Source organism: Schistocerca piceifrons, chromosome 5 (genome assembly GCF_021461385.2).
Source record: "Schistocerca piceifrons isolate TAMUIC-IGC-003096 chromosome 5, iqSchPice1.1, whole genome shotgun sequence".
NCBI classification, from domain to species: Eukaryota; Metazoa; Arthropoda; class Insecta; order Orthoptera; family Acrididae; genus Schistocerca; species Schistocerca piceifrons.
In genome coordinates, this window is record NC_060142.1 from 656,287,583 (window position 1) to 656,308,511 (window position 20,929).

Sequence of the window (20,929 nt, forward strand, 5' to 3'; positions counted from 1 at the left end):
ATCATCTATAAATATTTTTACTTGGCCGACGAAGTCAAAAAATAGACAAAAAAAACCCAATTGTTTTCAAATGGTCGCCATTTTGTTTCCTATGGTCCAAATAACTTAAGCGAGGTACAACTCCTAATGAATCTTATAGACTTCGCTAACGTCAACTCAATTTTGATTTCAGACGAGCCGGCTGACCTGTGACATGCCGCGCGTGGAGATCTACATCGAAACTTTGTTTCGTTCCGGCGGCACTTCCGCCTTCGCTCTTCGACATTTCTGGTCGAAAAAATTCCAGTTTGTAGAGGAAATATCAATAAACATTTTGACCAAATTTGACGTTGATGTTTATAACACATCCAGAGCAGAAAAAGTCTCAAATAACATGCCTTTTACCGGCCAAAGATAGTAAACCTCCCCGTAAGAGTACGTGAATGATATTGCAGCGTTTTCCCTGCCGTGGTTACAGCAACAATCCGGGGGAAGGGATTCTCGCCTGCGCTTCTCGCTGCGAGGCGTGAGGATCCACTGCGTTCTCGCGCCTGGGATCCCCCAGCCACTGCGCATGCGCCGGCCAGTTGGCGACCAGCGGGAATCCACCGGCGCCTCAGTTGCGCTTCTGCACCCGGCTCACCAAGGTGGGGCGCTCGACGCAGGTTGGATATGCAACGTCATAAATTCACCGACATGGAGCACTGCACACTAGCATGGTGATCGCGATCGCGTTACCACGTGCAAAAATAGAGTGTAGCCCCGTACTACACTGAGAATTTCGTTTAGCCTATCTGATAATTGTGAAGCAGTCTGCGAAGGAACCGCTAACAGCAGATAACAGCCGTGCTTGCGTGTGTCACAAACGGAACGCAGTTTTGACGATAATTTTTAAAGTAACATGGAGAGTGATTGTGTGTACATTACTGCAGAGGATTTGTAGACAGTCGAGAGGGAACTAGAGCCAGGAAGAATGACACGGCTGGTATTCGTGTTCATCGCTGTCTTCGCACTTCACACGTGCCTTGATGGTAAGTTTATCACGACCCAAAAGCAGTGAGAAGTTATTGCACACCATTAATAATTTATCTGAAAGATATGTGTAATATTATCGAAAACTACTGCCGATATATTGCAAGCAACGTCACACTGCTAACGCCTGAAGTACTTGACTAATATAGTGCTTAAACATACAAGCAGTTTGGGTAACCTCTTGAGTAACGTACCGTAGTTCTGAACAGTTCGTCGATTTCGTTCACAGGTCGCATGAACTTAGTATATTTTATCAGGTACTCATAATTGCTATAGATCTACAACCATACTTATAAAACACTTACTGCACGGACATGCACTACCAATGAAACCAAGACATATTGTTTGATAACCGTAATTAGAATTTTGAAATTTTTCGTTCTAATTCATTCCTCATTTAGAAAACTCAAAGAACTTAATGATTTACATGGCAACCCATGTAACGAGAACTTACCATTTCTGTGCTATAAGAAGAAACAAATTAAACGTTGCACACTTCTGCATCTGTTGTAATTTAGAGTGAGGCTGATAATTACCATTTTCAGAATCATCTTAGATACATTTTAGCAGTTTTCATTGTTGAGGTACAGACAGATATCGCTCTCACGTGCCACATTTCAAGGTTTCTTCGTCCATTCATTGCCTGCATTAAGTTTGCCTCCTATGCATCAGTTAATTAGTTATAAATGTGTAAATTACTGCGTCCCTCCCATTGAATCCCGTGTCTTACGCCAGTTCTACTACAACAGGGAAATGGTACCTCCATTCCATAACGTCGGACTAATTAAAACCACAACTCAGTAACATTCTTCCCGTGCTGTTCACTGGTACACGAGAATCGTTTTAGAGAAAGCAGAAAATAGAAACTTATGTAACACTCCCACAAAGGACTGTAAACGCTATGTACCATTAGTCCAAATGAATCTGCAGCGCTCCGACGAGATAAAATAATTTGTAGAACATGTGTTGTTGCTACTCCTACGTAAGCCATTGTTACAGGACGTTAATCAAGACATTACAATGAAGATGGATGATATTCGCTATACCCAAACTCTCTCAATAGTTTGGACTTGACCATCACGCCAAGCGTTCATTGTTTTTGTAGAGACTTCGGAAAGTAATAATAGAATTTTAAGGCAACGTACGGTTGGTAATTTGAAAAGTGAATAACAGCGAGTACAATCAGTATTCGGGTAAAAACATGGATAAGCGCAAAAATCAGTCAGTCGGGCATTATGGTCTTTGTTAGCGAGACTCTTCATGTAAATCTCTAACGGAACAATGCGTTAAGGCGTAACATACATATGTAAATTTGTTGGTACATACAGAAAGTAAACACCTAGCTTCAGACGACGATCACGATGAAATTTTGAGTAAGTACTTTCTTAAGAGTCGGAAATAAAAAAATATAGTTCGCTATTTTACATGTAATGCATAAAGGAATGCTACCTACCCTTGGAGTATGTTCGTATCTACTTTACAGAACACTTCTTCTAAAATTCAGTTCTGGAATCGCCCAAATATCCACTTTCGTGGTTCAGAGGTCAGCGGTTTTGGCTCCCAAACTAAGGCCGCAGGTTCTAATTCCGGAAATGGTGAGTATGCGTTGGTGGGAGTACTACAACGTGACGCAGTGAGCCTCGGAGAGAAAACTTGGATAGTTGCTGAAGAAAACGTGCAGGCTATGAGTTTGAAAGTCGACAAGAGTGGCGGGAAGAGCATTATACTACCTATGTCCCTTCAACACTGTTACCCAGTGTTCTATAGGATGCTAATATGACTTGTTCGTTGGGTTGCTGAATTCAGGAACATTGGTAATTGTCGGGGCAATCTCTCTATCCACCGCCAGATTTAGAAAACAATGAGTAATATAATTACACAGTTCGACCGATATTGATTTCAATCATTATTTTAAACTACGTAACCTCTTCTGGCTCTAACGTAGTATTTAAGTTCGACTCTGCATACAGCATTCAGAGTCTTATAGAAGACGTTCTTTTAGGCGCCGATGCTAACTCTTGATAACTTACAGGAATCGTCGTCGTTGTGAAAACCTCCATTAACTGGTATCGATTGTCGCAAATTGTTCTCGGCAATTTACTGATCGACATCCTACAAACATCTACAGCAAAAAGGACGAGACAATGTGATTCCCGAAAACTCGTAGACACCCTCCGAATAGTAGCGGCTAAAATCTCGAGAAGCATTAGTCGTCATATGACGACAACCTCTACCAACACCTTGGAGAAACTTGAAGACGAATCCACAGCGGCTTCTACGGAGCCTTTGAATTTGATAGCACGAAAAGCAAGCACAAGGTGAAACCTGCACGAAAACAATCCTGAGGTACAGCCACTGCGGATACACTAATGATCTAAACTTTTTCTTCTGAACTTGAGAACTTCTCATTAGTTACCTAGACCAATATCCACAATATAATGAAGTATGCTGATTTTCACAGAAATAAAAAGATCCCGAGAGCAAATCACGTTCACGCATCCTGGACAGCTGTTGGTACTTATTCAACTGACAGTATACTTTTCATTGACCTGTATTCATATTAAGAAAAAGAACAATGAAAAGAAATCCATTTCAGAGAAATGCGCCATTCCTCAACGCAGTAAATTAGTTCTAGCTCCGTGAGGGCGCCTGGGCATAATTTAAAGTAATGCAGGTAATCTATAAGACGTGACGCTAGGACAAACACACTGACTCGTATCAGCAGGGGTGGCGTTAAATTTATCAGCTATAGAATGAGATTTTTCTGTGAAATTAACGTACAGTTTCAGGTAACAGATTAAATAGCTTCTTTGACTGTTCATAGCTGCTTCCTTAATCCACCTTCTTGTCTTACAGCTTACGCTGCGTGTCTCATGACTAATTTATCGTCGTAACGCTAATCTCTTTCTTTCTTTACTTCGAGTACTCAGTCGATGTGGAGAGAGCTTGCCATACAGTTTGTCGAACCAACATATAAAGGAGAGTCGGGTTGTTACGTTATTGTGATTGTGTCTCGATGAAGTATTGACTCTACAGGCTGGCAAAATTGGCAGAACTGTCTCGGATAAGAGAGCCACGGAGGCAATGAAACATGGTATGGAAAACGTCATGGTAGTTGCCGAGAATGCCAACATACGTTTGAGCGTACGCGTTCTCAGCGCAATGCCGTAATCGTAAATTATAACTGAAGGGAAATTTGTGTTCTCATTAAAAATTTGCGTTATTTACAGCTGAGTAAGGACTGCATCCGTGTGCCGTAACGAAGTAGTGACACATGCGACGTAATTATGTTTCGGTTAATGGAAATTTATTTCCTTCGGATACCATCAGTTGTCGCTCTAGTTGTCTTTGTAGCGTGCCTTAGGTGTAATTTACCAAAAGCCTTTTTCTTTCCTGGTTGCAGCTTTTTAGGGCGTGCCTTTTTTTGGCTATTACAGGAATATACAAGACAGTGTGAGTACAGACATAAAACGCTTATCCTCATTAAGCCCCTATTCGAGTCTGGTTAAACTCATAAGTGGTAATGGAGTTCTGAAACGACGTACGTGCCAGACCAGTCATGTAAGAGGTCTATGAAAACGTATTTGGCGTGAATGAGAGATATGGAGTCATCGGGGTGGTACTGAACGCAGTAGCTTGTAGTCACATGATTACTTACCACACCAGCAACCATAGTCCAAAAAGTCACCTTCCGTGACAAAAGCTTTTCTGGTACTACCATCATATCCGTGCTTTACTATTCCGTTCTCGAATGAGGAAAGGTGTCACTAAGTCGCTGCAAACTCTCGAACTTTACGTTTTTGGGACTTAAGAGAGATATATACAAAGGGTAGTAATCAGATCGAAGCACCTTAAGTTCAGGTCCAGAGTGTAACCAGTTAGCCCCCTATCTGAATATGCTGATGGAACTACTCCATTTTTAGCTGGCCGGTGTGGCCGTGCTGTTCTAGATGCTTCAGTCCCGAACCACGCGACTGCTACGGTAGCAGGTTCGAATCCTGCCTCGGGAATGGATGTGTGTGATGTCCTTAGGTTAGTTAGGTTTAAGTAGTTCTAAGTTGTAGCTGACTGATGGTCTCAGATGTTAAGTCCCATAGTGCTCAGAGCCATTTGAACAATTTTTTACGCCATTTTTTGCAATCATATTCAACATCTCGCTCCCAGCGCTACAAAAGAGGGGGAATAGAAGTAACCCGCTGAGAGTTAGAGACCCACATCATTAACATCAGTTTGTAGTAGGACTATGGACCACATATATTGTTCCAGCTTTAGGGAATACCTTGAAGAAAACGATCTATTCATTCACAGTCACATGGGTTAAGAAAATACGGTTGTTGAGGAACACAGCTGTCTCTTTAATCAAACGAAGACATCTGTGCTATAGACAAGGATCTCAAGTGGATTCCATTTTTCTAGACGTCCTTACTGCTTCTGACACAGCGTCTGTAAACAAATGGCATGCTATGGAGTATCGCCTCACATGGAGACAATCAGACCTGTTTATCATGGATTTTAAAGAGTCTTAAGTATGTTTTAGGGATACCCGTCTTCAGCACCTGTCTAGTGGCTCTTCGTACGTCGGCCCATATTTTCCGAAGAAATCAATATTTAAGTTTAATACGTACTTTCTGTGCCTGTGGCATTATTCAGTTTTTACTAACGCGGAAGAAAGGCAGTGGTTAAGATTCCTGGCTGTAGTGCTGGCGGTATAGGTTCAGATCCTGCCCGTGTACTTCCTTTTTCTCCTGTTCATGGTACAGAATATTATTAAATAGCAAAATGCTATATTATTGAAAAGAAGTCTTTTCGGCGTAGTAATATCATTAGTAACTCAGTCATTGCAGTAAACGTTCTTCAGATGTTTAATCCGTTTGTTATAGAATTTTTGCAGGATCGTCTTAGGCGCTACTGTTTGCCGTGCTAGAACAGAATTCCGAATGATATCTCCCATAGAAGTAAAACTGCTGCCTTTGAGGCACATGGATGTTCAGACTCGATACCAGAAAACACAGTTCGTTTGAATTCAAAGAGTGTGTTCTTTCAACGGTCAATTCCGATGCGAGTCACACGTATTTGATGATTACTGCGAAAGCAGATACAGTCAACTTAGGCAGAAACAAAGAATATCATTTGATATAATCTTCACTAGTACGAACACCTCCATTAGTCTTGAGCAAGTTGTGAGCAGTTAGAATTTTCTTCTGTTTGTAAAAACAAACATCACCGATTTGTCAAAGTGGGGTACATTTGGGTCAGATACGTTTTACGGTCTAGGTGCACGCTTTTCTGTCATGCCTGCCGTGTTTGCCCTACCCCGAATCAAGTGAAAGTTGTCCAAATGTTTGGAATATTAACTACGGACCACAAACGGAGCACACATTTCAAGAACGTTTGCCGTAATGATTGATTTATTAAGAAAATAACAACGCCAAAAATTATTATTTTTCAATAATTTAGCATGACATTTTCCATGTAATAATATTCTGCAGGATGAAACTGAAGGAAAAGAGGAAGTACTCAGGCACGATTTACACCCATACCGGCTGCAAGACAGCCGTGAACCTTAGCCAGTGGTCGGAACGTGACCAGCGTTACAGGTAGACAAGGTGCGCGAAAACTTCAGCATCGATTTTCTCTTAAACTAGGGACCTTAGGACGAAAATCCGCTAACTTAGTGGCTCAGTACAGGTCCATCTACGACATACTCGATCATCAAAATCCTTGACTAACATTACTGACGGTCATCTTGTCAATTGCACCACTGGATCCGTGACTTCCCGTCAGGAAGGTCACAGTTTGAGGTAATTAAGGGGCAGAGACCGAGTGGAACTTAATTTATATCTGAGGTTCCCATTCGAAGTGTTATAGGCCCTCTGCGGTCCTTAATCAATATCAACGATTTCTGATAAAAACTGAGCTGACCGCCGACAAAGTTATCAGATGGAAATTGGAAATTTATGGTAAGTACTATTGGACCAAACTCTTACGTTTCCTAGCCTCACACACTACTTAGTGTAACTTAAACTAACTTAGGCTTGCGCTAAGGACAACACACACACCAATGCCCGAGGGAAGACTCGAACATCCGACGGAGAAAGCTGCGCGAACCGTGGCAAGACGTCTGAGACCTTGCGGCTATAATGAGTGGCGGTTAGCAGATGGAAGCTGTGGTCTACCGTCTAGAAAAACGTTCAGAAGAACAGAATGAAATACAAAATTACTTAGATGAGAGACATCATCTTACTGCGCAGACAGACAACGTTGAAGAATGCAGTAAGATCCCCCCCCCCCCCCCCCCCCCACACACACCCCTCTTGGGTATTATTTCCGTAGATTTCAGTTACAGATAAATAACACAAACTTAAATGATATGCATTACGCTAAATATCTAGGATTTACGTTTAGGAACAACTGGAATCATCACAGGGTAAATGTTGTGCGGATAGCGTGTCAAAGACTGATATTTATTGGTAAGACATGTAGAAAGATACTGTCTGCACTTTGTTCGTCGTCTTGTGGAGTATTGCTGCATGTCCTTACCATGACTGACGAAGGACAACGGCCGGCCTGTGTGGCCGTGCGGTTCTAGGCGCTTCAGTGTGGAACCACGTGACCGCTACGGTCACAGGTTTGAATCCTGCCTCGGGCATGGATGTGTGTGATGTCCTTAAGTTAGTTAGGTTTAAGTAGTTCTAAGTTCTATGGGACTGATGACCACAGATGTTAAGTCCCATAGTGCTCAGAGCCATTTGAACCATTTGAAGGACAACGCTCAAGTTTAAAGGAGGGCGTCTCCTTTTATATTATCACGAAATAGCGTACCGCAAGTCTGTAGAGTAGCGGAAGGTTCCAAATGATTGGAAAAGAGCACAGGTAGTCTCAGTCTTCAAGAAGGGTCGTCGAGCAGATGCGCGAAACTATAGACCTATATCTCTGACATCGATATGTTGTAGAATTTTACAACATGTTTTTTGCTCGAGTATCATGTCGTTTTTGGAAACCCAGAATCTACTCTCTAGGAATCAACATGGATTCCGGAAACAGCGATCGTGTGACACCCAACTCGCTTTATTTGTACACGAGACCCAGAAAATATTAGATACAGGCTCCAGGTAGATGCTATTTTCCTTGACTTCCGGAAGGCGTTCGATACAGTTCCGCACTGTCGCCTGATAAACAAAGTAAGAGCCTACGGAATATTAGACCAGCTGTGTGGTTGGATTGAAGAATTTTTAGCAACCAGAACACAGCATGTTATCAATGGAGAGACGTCTACAGACGTTAAAGTAACCTCTGTCGTGCCACAGGGGAGTGTTATGGGACCAGTACTTTTCACAATATATATAAATGACCTAGTAGATAGTGTCGGAAGTTCCATGCGGCTTTTCGCGGATGATGCTGTAGTATACAGAGAAGTTGCAGCGTTAGAAAATTGTAGCAAAATGCAGGAAGATCTGCAGTGGATAGGCACTTGGTGCAGGGAGTGGCAACTGACCCTTAACATAGACAAATGTAATGTATTGCGTATACATAGAAAGAAGGATCCTTTATTGTATGATTACATGATAGCGGAACAAACACTGGTAGCAGTTACTTCTGTAAAATATCTGGGAGTATGCGTGTAGAACGATTTGAAGTGGAATGATCATATTAAATTAATTGTTGGTAAGGCGGGTACCAGGTTGAGATACATTGGGAGAGTCCTTAGAAAATGTAGTCCATCAACAAAGGAGGTGGCTTACAAAACACTCGCTCGACCTATGCTTGAGTATTGCTCATCAGTGTGGGATCCGTACCAGATCGGGTTGACGAAACAGGTAGAGAAGATCCGAAGAAGAGCGGCGCGTTTCGTCACAGGGTTATTTGGTAACCGTGATGGCGTTACGGAGATGTTTGACAAACTCAAGTGGCAGACTCTGCAAGAGAGGCGCTCTGCATCGCGGTGTAGCTTGCTCGCCAGGTATCGAGAGGGTGCTTTTCTGGATGAGGTATCGAATATATTTCTTCCCCTTACCTATACCTCCCGAGGAGATCACGAATGTAAAATTAGAGAGATTCGAGCGCGCGCGGAGGCTTTCAGACAGTCGTTCTTCCCGCGAACCATGCGCGACTGGAACAGAGAAAGGAGGGAATGACAGTGGCACGTAAAGTGCGCTCCGCCACACACCGTGGGTGGCTTGCGGAGTATAAATGTAGATGTAGATGTAGAAATATGAAAATTCGTATCCCTGATATAGTGAGACGGGCTATCAGACATTAGAACAAAGGTGTTTTAGGTTGATGCGAGAGCTTTTCACAAAATTTCAATCGCAAACTTCCTCCTCTGTGGCGAAAATATTTTTTGATTCTCACCTACAAAAGGAAACATAGTCACTTTGGTAAAGTTACAATTATCACAGCTCGCACCGACAGATGTAGGTATTCATTTTTCCCACGTAGTATTCGAGAGTGGAACGATCGATAAGTAGTCTGAATCTGCTTCTATGAAAGCTGTACGAAACACTTGGGTCTGAACTGCAGAATAATCGCCCGTCTTGAACGGTAAATCTCGAAAATGTTTACAGTAACCATCTCCAAGATTGATAAATGGTCCGTTCACTAGTGTTGGATGGGTACTTTCGTAACTCTTTCCCTTCTGTCTAACGATCCTTCGACACAACGCGTTACTCTTCTTTCGATCTTCTCTATCTCTCCTACTAATCCTGTCTGGTAATTATTCAAAGCTGATGATCAGTACTCGATAAAACGTAGAACGAATCTTTTCTAAAGGTTCTTATGTTATGGAAGAATTACTATTTCTTAGGAATTATCCGAGGGATCTGTGTGGCATCTACTATTTCGACAAACTTTTTCTGTTGTTCTTCCTCTTTGTAACGCGAACAATATATACTCCTAAATATTTTATGGTTATTGCTGCTACTATTGCTTGTTAGCCAATATTGTAATTGAAGAGCAATGAGGCTTCACTCCTTACTTCTGTATGATGCGTTACATTTAAAGACGTCAAGGATCCAATGGCCGTCCCTGCACCAACCGGCGATCCTACGCAAGTCTCTGTGCTCTTTGGCGCAGTTTTCTAGTATTGTAACTTTGAAATACAGAACAGCATCACTCACAAACGACATCAAGGAGATCCTTCGTTGTCACGAGGCAATTTATAACCTGTATACTGAAGAGGGATGACCCTACAATACTCATTTCGAGTCCTTTGAAATTTCATTTCACGTCTAGTAATTTTTTTCCGTAACACTTTTCAGTCGGGATCTTTCTAAAAGGGAGTCACGAAGACAGTCACAAAGCTGAAACTAATTTCCGCATGTATAGCACCAGCGTTTCATCGTGAAAGTACTTTGTTATACCATTGTCGTTATTCGCTTTCTGCTTTCGAGAATAACTAAGCCCCCTTCAAAGTGTGGAACGGATAATAGCCTGAAAAACTGGACTGAAAATACTTACAGAGCCAAACGAGAATCTGGTGAGAAATATTTAATTTGACATAGATTTATTTTGCTTATCAAATTCGTATGACGTAACAGCTCTGAATGGCAAAATACATCGAGACCAATAAACCGTTTCGAGAGTGAGGTAAGCACATAACTGAAGCTCTGAAAATAGTTCGCAGGTCTCGCCTGGGTAGCCCCGTATGAGACACGTCGGGTTAGAGTCCTGGTTCCACTTTTACACTTTTATTGTTTCTGGAAATTTCAGTTTTACTTATTTTTTTATATAAATTGTTTCAGTTATGACAAAGGCCATTTTCGGATCAATGTGCCAGACAGTAGTCGTAGCCTCTTTCTGACGTGCCAGGCTGCTAGGCAATGTGAAGACAACTGTGCCACACATTGATGCGGAAGTGACGGTCTGACAAGGTTAAACCAGTAATATATAACTGAAAACGCAACTGCGCCTGCAATTAAAAGTTCTTTGAACAAAAATGATAGTATACATCCTTATACGAAGAAGTTCGTACTGCACCAGAGTTTCCACAAATGGATGTTTGTGTATGTGAATTTTACAATAAGAGTGTGGCTGAGGAAGCACCATCATGTTTTTTTTCTCTCTAAGTGGACTCATAATTTAATTTTGAAGTTGAAGGGAAGTTTCTAATTCTCTAGTTATGTAAATTAAGGGGAAGCCATTCCAATTGCTAGTAAACTCATTAGCTGAAAATACAGGTGCAGAATCAGCACATTCCGGGCATCAATAAGTTAATGAAGCATTGAAGTTAATGTATGATTCTTTTGCCTTCAGGCAGGTGGGTGTATGGACACTTTGCCGGATTGGCCATTCCATTTTGGCACTCGATATTTTGATAATTATAATATACAGTATCCGAGTCTGATCAAGCTGTGCACCCTTGGTTTCTGTCACTATGTAGAGGTCGCGACGAAGATTGTGTGTGTGTGTGTGTGTGTGTGTGTGTGTGTGTGTGTGTGTGTGCGTGTGCGTGTGTGTGTGTGTAGATACAAACATTTCGGCTCCAAAATAAATGACGATAGTTGAAGTCAAGAAGATACAAAATGCTGAGTGACAGTAGCAAGGAAAGCATTCCCGAAAAAAATAGCTTTTGGATTGTGGTGATACAGAGGAATGCTGGAAATGGGTATATGGAATAAATAACATAGAGAACTGAATGAAACTGGAGAATAGAGGAAATGAGGGAAGAACTTGATGAAGGAAATGCTTCGCCTAATAGGACACATCATGAAGCATCAAGTGATAGCTGATTTGGTAATGACAGAGGGAAATATGTGTGAGGGGGGAGGAGGGGGGAGGCAGTCATGGGGTGGTGTCGTAGGATGGCTTCACTGAAGTAACAGCTTCAACAGGATTTAGGTTACTTTATTTATGGAGAGATTAAGAGGCTCTTACAGGATAGGCAAGGGTTAGGTTGTGAAGAGCGTTTAATGCTGATGGTGGTAAGCATCGCTTTAATTATCGCAGCAAATGACACCGTTCTGCGTAGTGATGTCTAAGACACTAGACTGCCTACAATGAATAGGATAGGTTAGAAGGCGTTGTTTTCGTGGCAATCCTTGCGTTAACAGAGGTGATACTGTTTCCAATGTTAGTACAGCGAAGAGTATTTTCCCAGTCTTTGGCTTTTTAATGAGATAACCTATCGTTGAGTTTGAGGATATTTTTATGTTTATAATTGAAACACATTCGTATCCGTTTGGCACCATTCCTCCGCGATATATGTTGTGTCTTGAATTGTAATTGTTAGATGTAAATAAAACCCCGTGGCCATTTAATTATGGTGGAGACTGGAGATGAAATACATTGCCAGCAAATTGAAAAAGCCTCTCGAACAGCTGTATGGCAGCTGGGTTAACTCCTACAGAACAATTTAAAATCAACCGTCATGAGTGCCTTCACAAAACGGGATTGTGAAGAGGATTATTTTTTGACCCATGATATTCGTACACATTTTTGAGTTCAGAAACAGCGCCGTGAAAACCCTCATTCTTTCTTTCATTATGATGATGCCTTGGAAGTAATCAACGGCTGAAACGGCCCACCATTTTCTGAGAATACTACTTTATTCAGGGAGGTGAGTACGTAATCAAGAACCTAAAACTATGTCAAATAGACATTAAGTGTATACTTGCACAGAATGAAGGGTATTATTCATTAATGAGTTGAGATTTTCTTTAGCGATTCTTGAAGCATTTTGTTTCTATGATAATCAAATAGGAATTCTGCATCACAGACGAGACAGATTTGGATGTGTAGTGTATATTTTCCCAATGATTAGTTTCCCACGACAAGTGCTACTTTATATCCTCGGAAATCCGTAAAGCTGCCCAACCTATTTACATACGGCAGTAACGACGGATAACTGTTTAACGTACCTATTCGGGCTGATAAGGTTTGCCACTGGGTACTAATTGCTGTTATTTCAATGCGAAATATAACTAATATGGAGGCGGATCAACAACGCATGCCTTTTTCTGACAATAAAGAAAAATTCATTCTCTTAGCAAGTAAAGTTTTTATCAGCATTTTGCTAGTCATTATATTTTAACCAATATAATTGTAATTCGTTAATTTATTTCTATAGTCTGGCATTTATTTCTTGACTGGTGATGTAAAGGACAACAGGAAGAATTTTTTTTAGGTATCACGATAGGAAGTATTCACATTAAGTTGCTTAATTAATCCAGTATCTTACTGTAGAGCCTGTATTCTTACATTATGTGTCTAGCTGTCCTTTCTATAAGGACATAAACTATAATCATGGTCAATTACAAGTAATCTTTTTTCTGTTGAGAAATTATTATTTTAATTTAGTAAGTAGCTCTAACGCAACATAATTAAGACCAATGGAAATGGAAATGCCGTGTGGCTAGGGCGTCCCGTCGGGCGGACCGGTCGCCAGGTGCAAGCCTTTCGACTTGACGCCACTTCGGCGACTTGCGTGTTGATGGGGATGAAATGATGATGACAAGGACAACACAACACCGAGACCCTGAGCGGAGAAAATCTCCGACCCAGCCGAGAACTGAACCCGGGCCGAAAGGTACGACATTCCGCCTCGCTGACCACTCACCTACCAGCGGCGAAAGTGAGACTAATGACCTATATCTGTGGTGTCTGTTGTTTCGGACATGTCCGACAGTACTGACAACACATATATAATTAAGGCGAGGCTGGTCAGTGAGGCCTGCAACTCTTACGGGAATCAGGGAAACGCGAAGAGTAATTAGGATAATATACAGGGACACTACATCAGTAGTGGGTGGCATAAGTTGAGAATTTGGATCATAGAAAGCAGCCACCTGCGCTTCCTGCCAGTTCTCTACTCTGATCCGCAGTTTGCTAAAATGTTGTTTCCGTAGTCAGAAGTTCATGTGGGCAGAGATGAAAATCAAATGCAGCCAAGTCCGGCTTACATGGTGGGTAATCAAACACGTCCAATAGAAAACGCTGTGGAGGTGTCCTCATAGCACTATCAGTTTGCGGCCGAGAATTGGCATGAAGAAGGAAATGCATGACAGTTTCGTTGTGTGCGCTGCATTAAATCAGGCGAAATCTCTCCCAGGCATTCATACTTGGCAGGAGACACTATTTTCTAGGCATTTTTACGTACACACTGTGCGGTCAGAACTGAAGAGAGAGACGTGATACCATCGATCTGCATATGACAGACACTACCCCATAAATCTGTGAAATGCTTTACCGGATTTTCGCTGTGGTTTCAATTTCGTAATCGATCGGACGTTTCCTTCTGAATAGCCCTAGTACTACTGCCCCTGCTACCACTGATAGTAATAATATTAATAATGGCAGTGATATCGACAATAAACCAATTATCATAGTGGCAGGTATAAAAAGAATTTATAGTTGTACAAAATAGATGTTTTCTGAATAGTGATTTCTGGTGAAATGAGATTTAATTAGACTGCACCAGCTAAGAATACTGTGAAATGGGGAAGATCTAGTTGGAAGGAAGTATGTACAAAGGTAACAAATGCGTACAGGGACAATACTTATCATAGCTGTTGTTTTAGTAGATATGTCATTGGATGTCTCTTAAAGCTGGAGATTTTATTCTCTAATGTAATAAGGGAGGTTTCCTGCTACTTAGAAGTAGTTTCAGAAAGTGTCTGAACGGTGGTGTGGGGCAGAGAGGATTTTACTCTGATGGAAACCGATGCTTCTGCTCTGTTGTTCAGATAACTGCGTTAAGGTCGAGAAGAGAGATGGTGGACGGTGTACGTTGATAGAACAGTAGAGAAGACAGAGCGTAAGGAAATATCTGCGCTTGTCCGCACGCAGGTAGGATAGCTGCTCATATGATGGTCAAGTGAGATCAGAGATTCAAACATCACAGATATAACAAACACAAGCATTACTATGGAGTTCCACGCGCACTAAGCTTTCCTCAGGAATACCTCGCAGGGTAACATCGCTGTGATGAATAATTGGAAGTAAAAGTTGTTTTACACGTTTCTTTTGCACGTCAAGAGAGAAGACAACATCTGAGTACATATGGCATTTAAAGTAGGACAAAATTCATGACACATCATTTGCATACAATGAAAAGCGTGTACTACTCAATACCGAACCCTGGGAGACGTCTGATATTACCACCTGCCTTCATTATGACTTTACAGTTGCCGACGTGGCACATTGCTTTCGAGACATCAGGTACGAGCGAAACCACTGCCCTGCACTTTCCGAGGGATTTTGGTTATTAAGTGTGGCAAGTAAGATTTGGAAGTCGACAATGTCAAAGGATTTGATGAAGTCTAAGAAGCACATAGTAATATGTTGTTGTGCGTGCAATGCAAGCTTCAGCTCACCTGTTACATTCATTAAGGAAGCTGTTGTGCTGCGAGCTTTACGGAATCTTCAAGAACCTAACGTGTGGGAAACAAGTTTTAGTTTTAAAGAGCCGATGCGGTATCTGAGCTTCGATTTCGATCCGAAGCTTAAATAGCTCTGACACTTGAAAATTCGATCCCTCAAAACCTTTAACATTTTAAGATACGTCGCATGCCAGGTAAGGGTAACAGACTGATCATGTCTCCTCCAGTTTTACAGAACGTGTTTTGCTCCCAGTCTGAATATGAGTGCCTAATGTACCAGCCGGTTAGATCATCGTACCTAAAGGTACCAGACTGAATCCACCTTGAAGGCTTTAGATGGGCAACAGGTGCGTTTACGATGAGCCTCATTCGCAGCGTTAGCGCCGAAGGTGACAAAGTCACCACTTCCAGTCACAAAACAACTACAATGCTCACTGCTGATGTTAAACGAATAAGTGCATTGTCTGGAAAATTTTATCATTGACGATGTAATTTGTTACTATGTGACAACAGTCCGCCGCTCGTGGTCTTGCGGTAGCGTTCACTCTTCCCGAGCACGGGGTCCCGAGTCCGATTCCCGTTGGGGTCAGGGATATTCTCTGCCTCGAGATTAGTTGTTGTTGTGTCATTTTCATCATCATCATTCATCCCCGTTACGGTCGGAGGAAGGCAACGCAGACCACCTCCATTAGGACCCTGCGGGTATGGCGGTGCGGGTGTCTTGCATCGTTCTCCTACGCTCTGTCAAGAAGCGTTGGACTTCATTTCCATCTGATAACGGCAACGATTTGACGGATTTAATTATCTGAAGATCATTACTTCATAACGGCTCATGTAATGTAACAAACGATTTTATGAACTTGTTGATAGTCTGTGGACCTAAATTAATTATTAAATAAAGAAATTTTATCAGTGTCTGTTGGTGGTAATCAAGATACTCTTGAAAGATACTTAACAAGCTGATGTGGTACGTGATGAAATGTTTACGGATTTTCTTTAACCACTCCAGTTTCAATAAAACTTCGTAACGGCGTTCAAGACCGCGATGTCGTGTACCCAGCAACATGTATCATAATCATGATCAATATCAACTTCAGTCCGAATACTGGTTTCATGCAGGCCTCTCCCTTAGTCCATTCTCTACAGATCTGCTGCACATGACATCCACTCTAACCTGACTACTGTAGACTAACACTGCTCCCACTCTACAATTTTCGCTCGCCACACATCCAAGACACCTTGCGATGAATGGTGATGAGTATTTAGGATTCATTTCGAGCCTTTCCTGTTCTGTTCGTAAATGGTGAACGCAAAGTACTACAACTGTCGATAATTCTCTATCCTCTGACTCTTCCTGTCATGATCAATGGCAAGGCTAGTTCGAATAAATGCTTCCTAAATGACCTAGTCACGGGCTGCTCATGTCTCATTTCTGTTGTTTTCATCTCATCTATTCATCCTACCTAGAAAGGATGCCGGAATACAATAGTCGCGACTCGGTCTAACGAGTGTTTAATATCCCACTTTTTCCATTGAAGAATTAGAACCACTAAGGCATCATGAATGGAAGCCTGGTACTGAATAGACCTATAATGTGGAATGTTAGTTGGAGCTAGATGCGTCGGACATTCCATTTCCGAAATCTTTAGGGAGTTTAATATTCCGAAATCCCCAGTGTCAAGCGTGTGTGCTGAAAATACCAAATTTCAGGCATTGCACCTCATGCAGACAACGCAGTAGATGACGGCTTGCACTTAACGACCGAGAGCAATTGCTTTTGCGTAGATTTGTCAATTCTACCAAACGAGCCACCTTGCTTGAAGTAACCACAGAAATCACAGTGGGACGTACTACAAACGCATCCTTTAGGAGATTTAGCGGAAATTTGGCGTTACTGGGCTATGGCAGCTGACGACCGACCCGAGTGCATTTGCTAACAGCGCGACGTCGCATATTATTTGGGCACTAAACGACTGGAAAACCGTCGCCTGCTCAGGTAAGCCCCGATTTCTGTTGTTAAGAGTGGTGCTAGGATTCGAGTGTGGTGCATACCCCACGAAGTAAGGGACCCAGGTTGTCAACAAGGCTCGTGCAAGCCGGTGGTGTCTCTATAATGGTGTGGGCCGTGTTTACATGGAATGGACTGGGTCCTCTAGTCGCACTGAACGGCTACTTGGAGACCATTTGCATTCAATCGTGGACTTTATGTTCAGAAACAATGATGGAATTTTTATGGATGACACTGCGCCCTGTCAGCGATCTACAGTTGTTCGCTATTGGTTTGAAGAACATTTTGGACAATTCTAGCGAATGACTTTGTCACCCAGATCGACCGATGTGAATCCCGTCGTATATTTATGGGACATGACCGAGAGGTCAGTTCGTATACAAAAGCTGCACTGGCCACACTTGCAAAATTATGGACGGCAATAGAGGCAGCATGGCTGAGCATTTCTCCGGGAGATTTCCAACAACTTGTTGAGGCCTTGTCCCGCCGAGTTGCTGCACTACACGAGGCACATATACAAAATGTTCTTCAGCCAGTGCTGCTAGAAGGACTGTATGAAAAGGAGTTGCTCGTCAGATCATCAGACGCATGGTGCAGGAAACGGCAATGGAATCTCAATGTAGACAAATGTAATGTGCTGCGATTACATAGAAAGAAAGATCCTTTATCATTTAACTACAGTATAGCAGGTCAGCAACTGGAAGCAGTTAATTCCATAAATATCTGGGAGTAGGCATTAGGAGTGATTTAAAATGGATTGACCATATAAAATTAATCGTCGGTAAATCAGATGCCTGACAGATTCGTTGGAAGAATCCTGAGGAAATGCAGTCCGAATACAAAGGAAGTAGGTTACAGAACACTGGTTCGCCCACTGCTTGAATACTGCTCACCGGTGTGGGATTCATACCAGATACCGTTAATAGAAGAGATAGACAAGATCCAACGGAGAGCAGCGCGCTTCGTTACTGGATCATTTAGTAATCGAGAAAGCGTTACGGAGATGATACATAAACTCCAGTGGAAGACTCAGCAAGAGGGCCGCTCAGTAGCTCGGTACAGGCTTTTGTTGAAGTTTCGAGAACATACTTTCACCGAGGAGTCAAGCAGTATATTGCTCCCTCCTACTTTAATCTCGCGAAGAGGCCATGAGGATAAAATTAGAGGGATTAGAACCCACACAGAGGCATACCGACAATCTTTCTTTCCACGAACAAAACGAGACTGGACTATATGGGAGATCCGCTAGAGGTTCTCGAGGTACCCTCCGCCACACTACGGCAGGCGGCTTGCGGAGTATGGATGTAGATGTAGATGTAGATCTACAACCAGGCTTACCTAAGAACGCACAAAATTTGTATATATGCTACGTAGCACTACTGCTTGGGCTATTTCTGCTGAGACGAGGTCGACCGTATACAAATAGGGTTAAACGAATAGCACTGGACGTTATGAAGCGCCGTATGTTGCACACACATACACACACACACACACACACACACACACACACACACACACACAGTTCAAAGTGTCACACCAGTCCCAACTCCCCGAAAGAGCAATGGTTATGGGCACCACGGAAACACCAGACGACCCTTGCTTCTAGCCCTTGGGACTGCACGCTCTTGCTGTCTACTGGCCACCGCCAATTCGTTCCTCAGGTGAAACTCCAAATCCATGCTGTACCATTTTCCCACAGCATTCTCTCTCAGACTCCAAGGTAACAGCGGGCGTCCAGTCGTCCACACACACAGAGCCCTATCACAGCTTGCCAGCAGTCAACTCCCACTCTGCTCTTCAGATACACTCTTCCACACTGCGCGACTCCGCTGCTGCGTGACCAGCTGCCGTTCCAGAAGACAACGGCCGACCAGTGCTCCTTGGACACCGGGCTACACACTTGTGTTGTTAGCTTTCTGACTACGACTCGTCTCCCCGCCCGTACTCCCAAGATCAGATGGCACTGCTGTTTACCAACCAGCCCATGAACCAGCCACTCTGGTGCGACACAACACTGGACAGCAGGCCCACCATGCGTCTGACGCCGACACGAAATTTTGTGCGTCAGCTGACAGCCACGGCCTCGACACTAACGTCAAGTTCCTGATCCGCTGTCACGTGTCTGATTCACTGTCACGCACCAGATCCCTTAATACTGCCGTTTTTTTCTGTTCGTCATCTCCAAGTGGCGCTGCAGCTGACTGCATTGCTGCCGAGAGTGCTGTCAGCCGTGGCAGGAGCTCATCACCAGTTCTGCTACCAAATGGTGAGCGTACACTTAAACTGCAACACGTGCCGCTAAATTATGGCGCAAATATTAACCCACTGTAAACGGCGAGACGCTTTCCATGTGGGTGCTGTGTTAATCTGCGAAGATCTGACCGATGGTGAAAAGTCCTAAGTGACGTCAACAGGGTGTCAATGATTAAACAATATGAAATAAAATAGACACAATCACTGAAGGGTTTGCATTAGGACGTTCAAACAGCAACGTTGGCCTCGGGGCATGATGGGAATTTATATGCGCTGCATGGTTTGTTTTAGTGACGAAGTCCACTTTCATTTGGATGGCTACGACAATAAGCAGAATTGGCGCATTTTGGGGAATGAGAATTCAGGAGGTCCTCGAGAGCATCTATGTTCCGACTCTTGAACGGGTCATTCGGAATTTCGCTCTCCGTCTTCGCCACATCATTACCTATGACTGCAGGCATATGGAACATGTCATAACCTAAATCCGAATATCCGTAGTGACGTTTACATGTTGAATAAAGTGTGTGCACGCCGTAGTTTGTAACTAATTTACAGTTTTTTCATAGAGTTCTTTAATTGTCATCCCGTGCATGCTAATGAGGATCATACACAGTAAAAGCGGCCATGATGACTTCTAGGTCATAAACTGCTGGAAACAGTCGCAACAGATGCTCAGTCGTATGCGCATAAGTTTAGTCAAAACTGTCATTATCGAACTGAAGGGAGAAATCACCTGGGTTAATGGATGTATTTTATTGTAATAATCGGTTTGGACATTTGAGGCACGTTATCCATAGATTCATATAACTAACTATCTTAGTTAAAAGGAAAGTCGTCGTATATTGTCAAGTAACAGCGGTCTCTTACAATAAAAATGTAATTATAATTCACTCTAATAATAATAAATACCACTTTCATAATTGCAAAGCCCACCTTCATAATTGCAAAGAAGATAGCAGAACATTTGACTGCACGATAAGCAGTGGTAAAGCGCGCAATGTAAATATATTTCAAACAGGTTTGGGGGTGTAGAAGCCATAAAAAGTTAATTAAAGCAAAACACACGCAAACACACACACACACACACACACACGCACACACACACACACACGAGACATAATACATTAACAATAATCTCTCACAGCTATACAACAGTCACATACTTAGACAAACAGTTACAACAACATAGTAAACGAACGATAAACACAATTCTAACAGTAGTGTTGAGAGTAGAAACTGAAAGTAGATAGTACCAAAATGTTAAATAACATCAATACAGCAAATACTTCATTTTATGTTTGATGCAATAATATTCGCTCTATGGAAAAGATGGTGTTTCATA

General features: G+C 42.5%; 1 protein-coding gene across 1 annotated transcript in view; it reads left to right on the forward strand.

Moving 5' to 3' along the window:
* Window positions 1-938: 938 nt before the first annotated feature.
* LOC124799178 overlaps window positions 939-20,929 on the forward strand; it is a 777,782-nt gene continuing 757,791 nt past the window's right edge. The window contains exon 1 of the mRNA XM_047262714.1: window positions 939-1,010. Within this exon, the coding sequence (XP_047118670.1) occupies window positions 953-1,010 (58 nt within the window). The 5' untranslated portion in view covers window positions 939-952. The remainder of the gene's footprint in view (window positions 1,011-20,929) is intronic.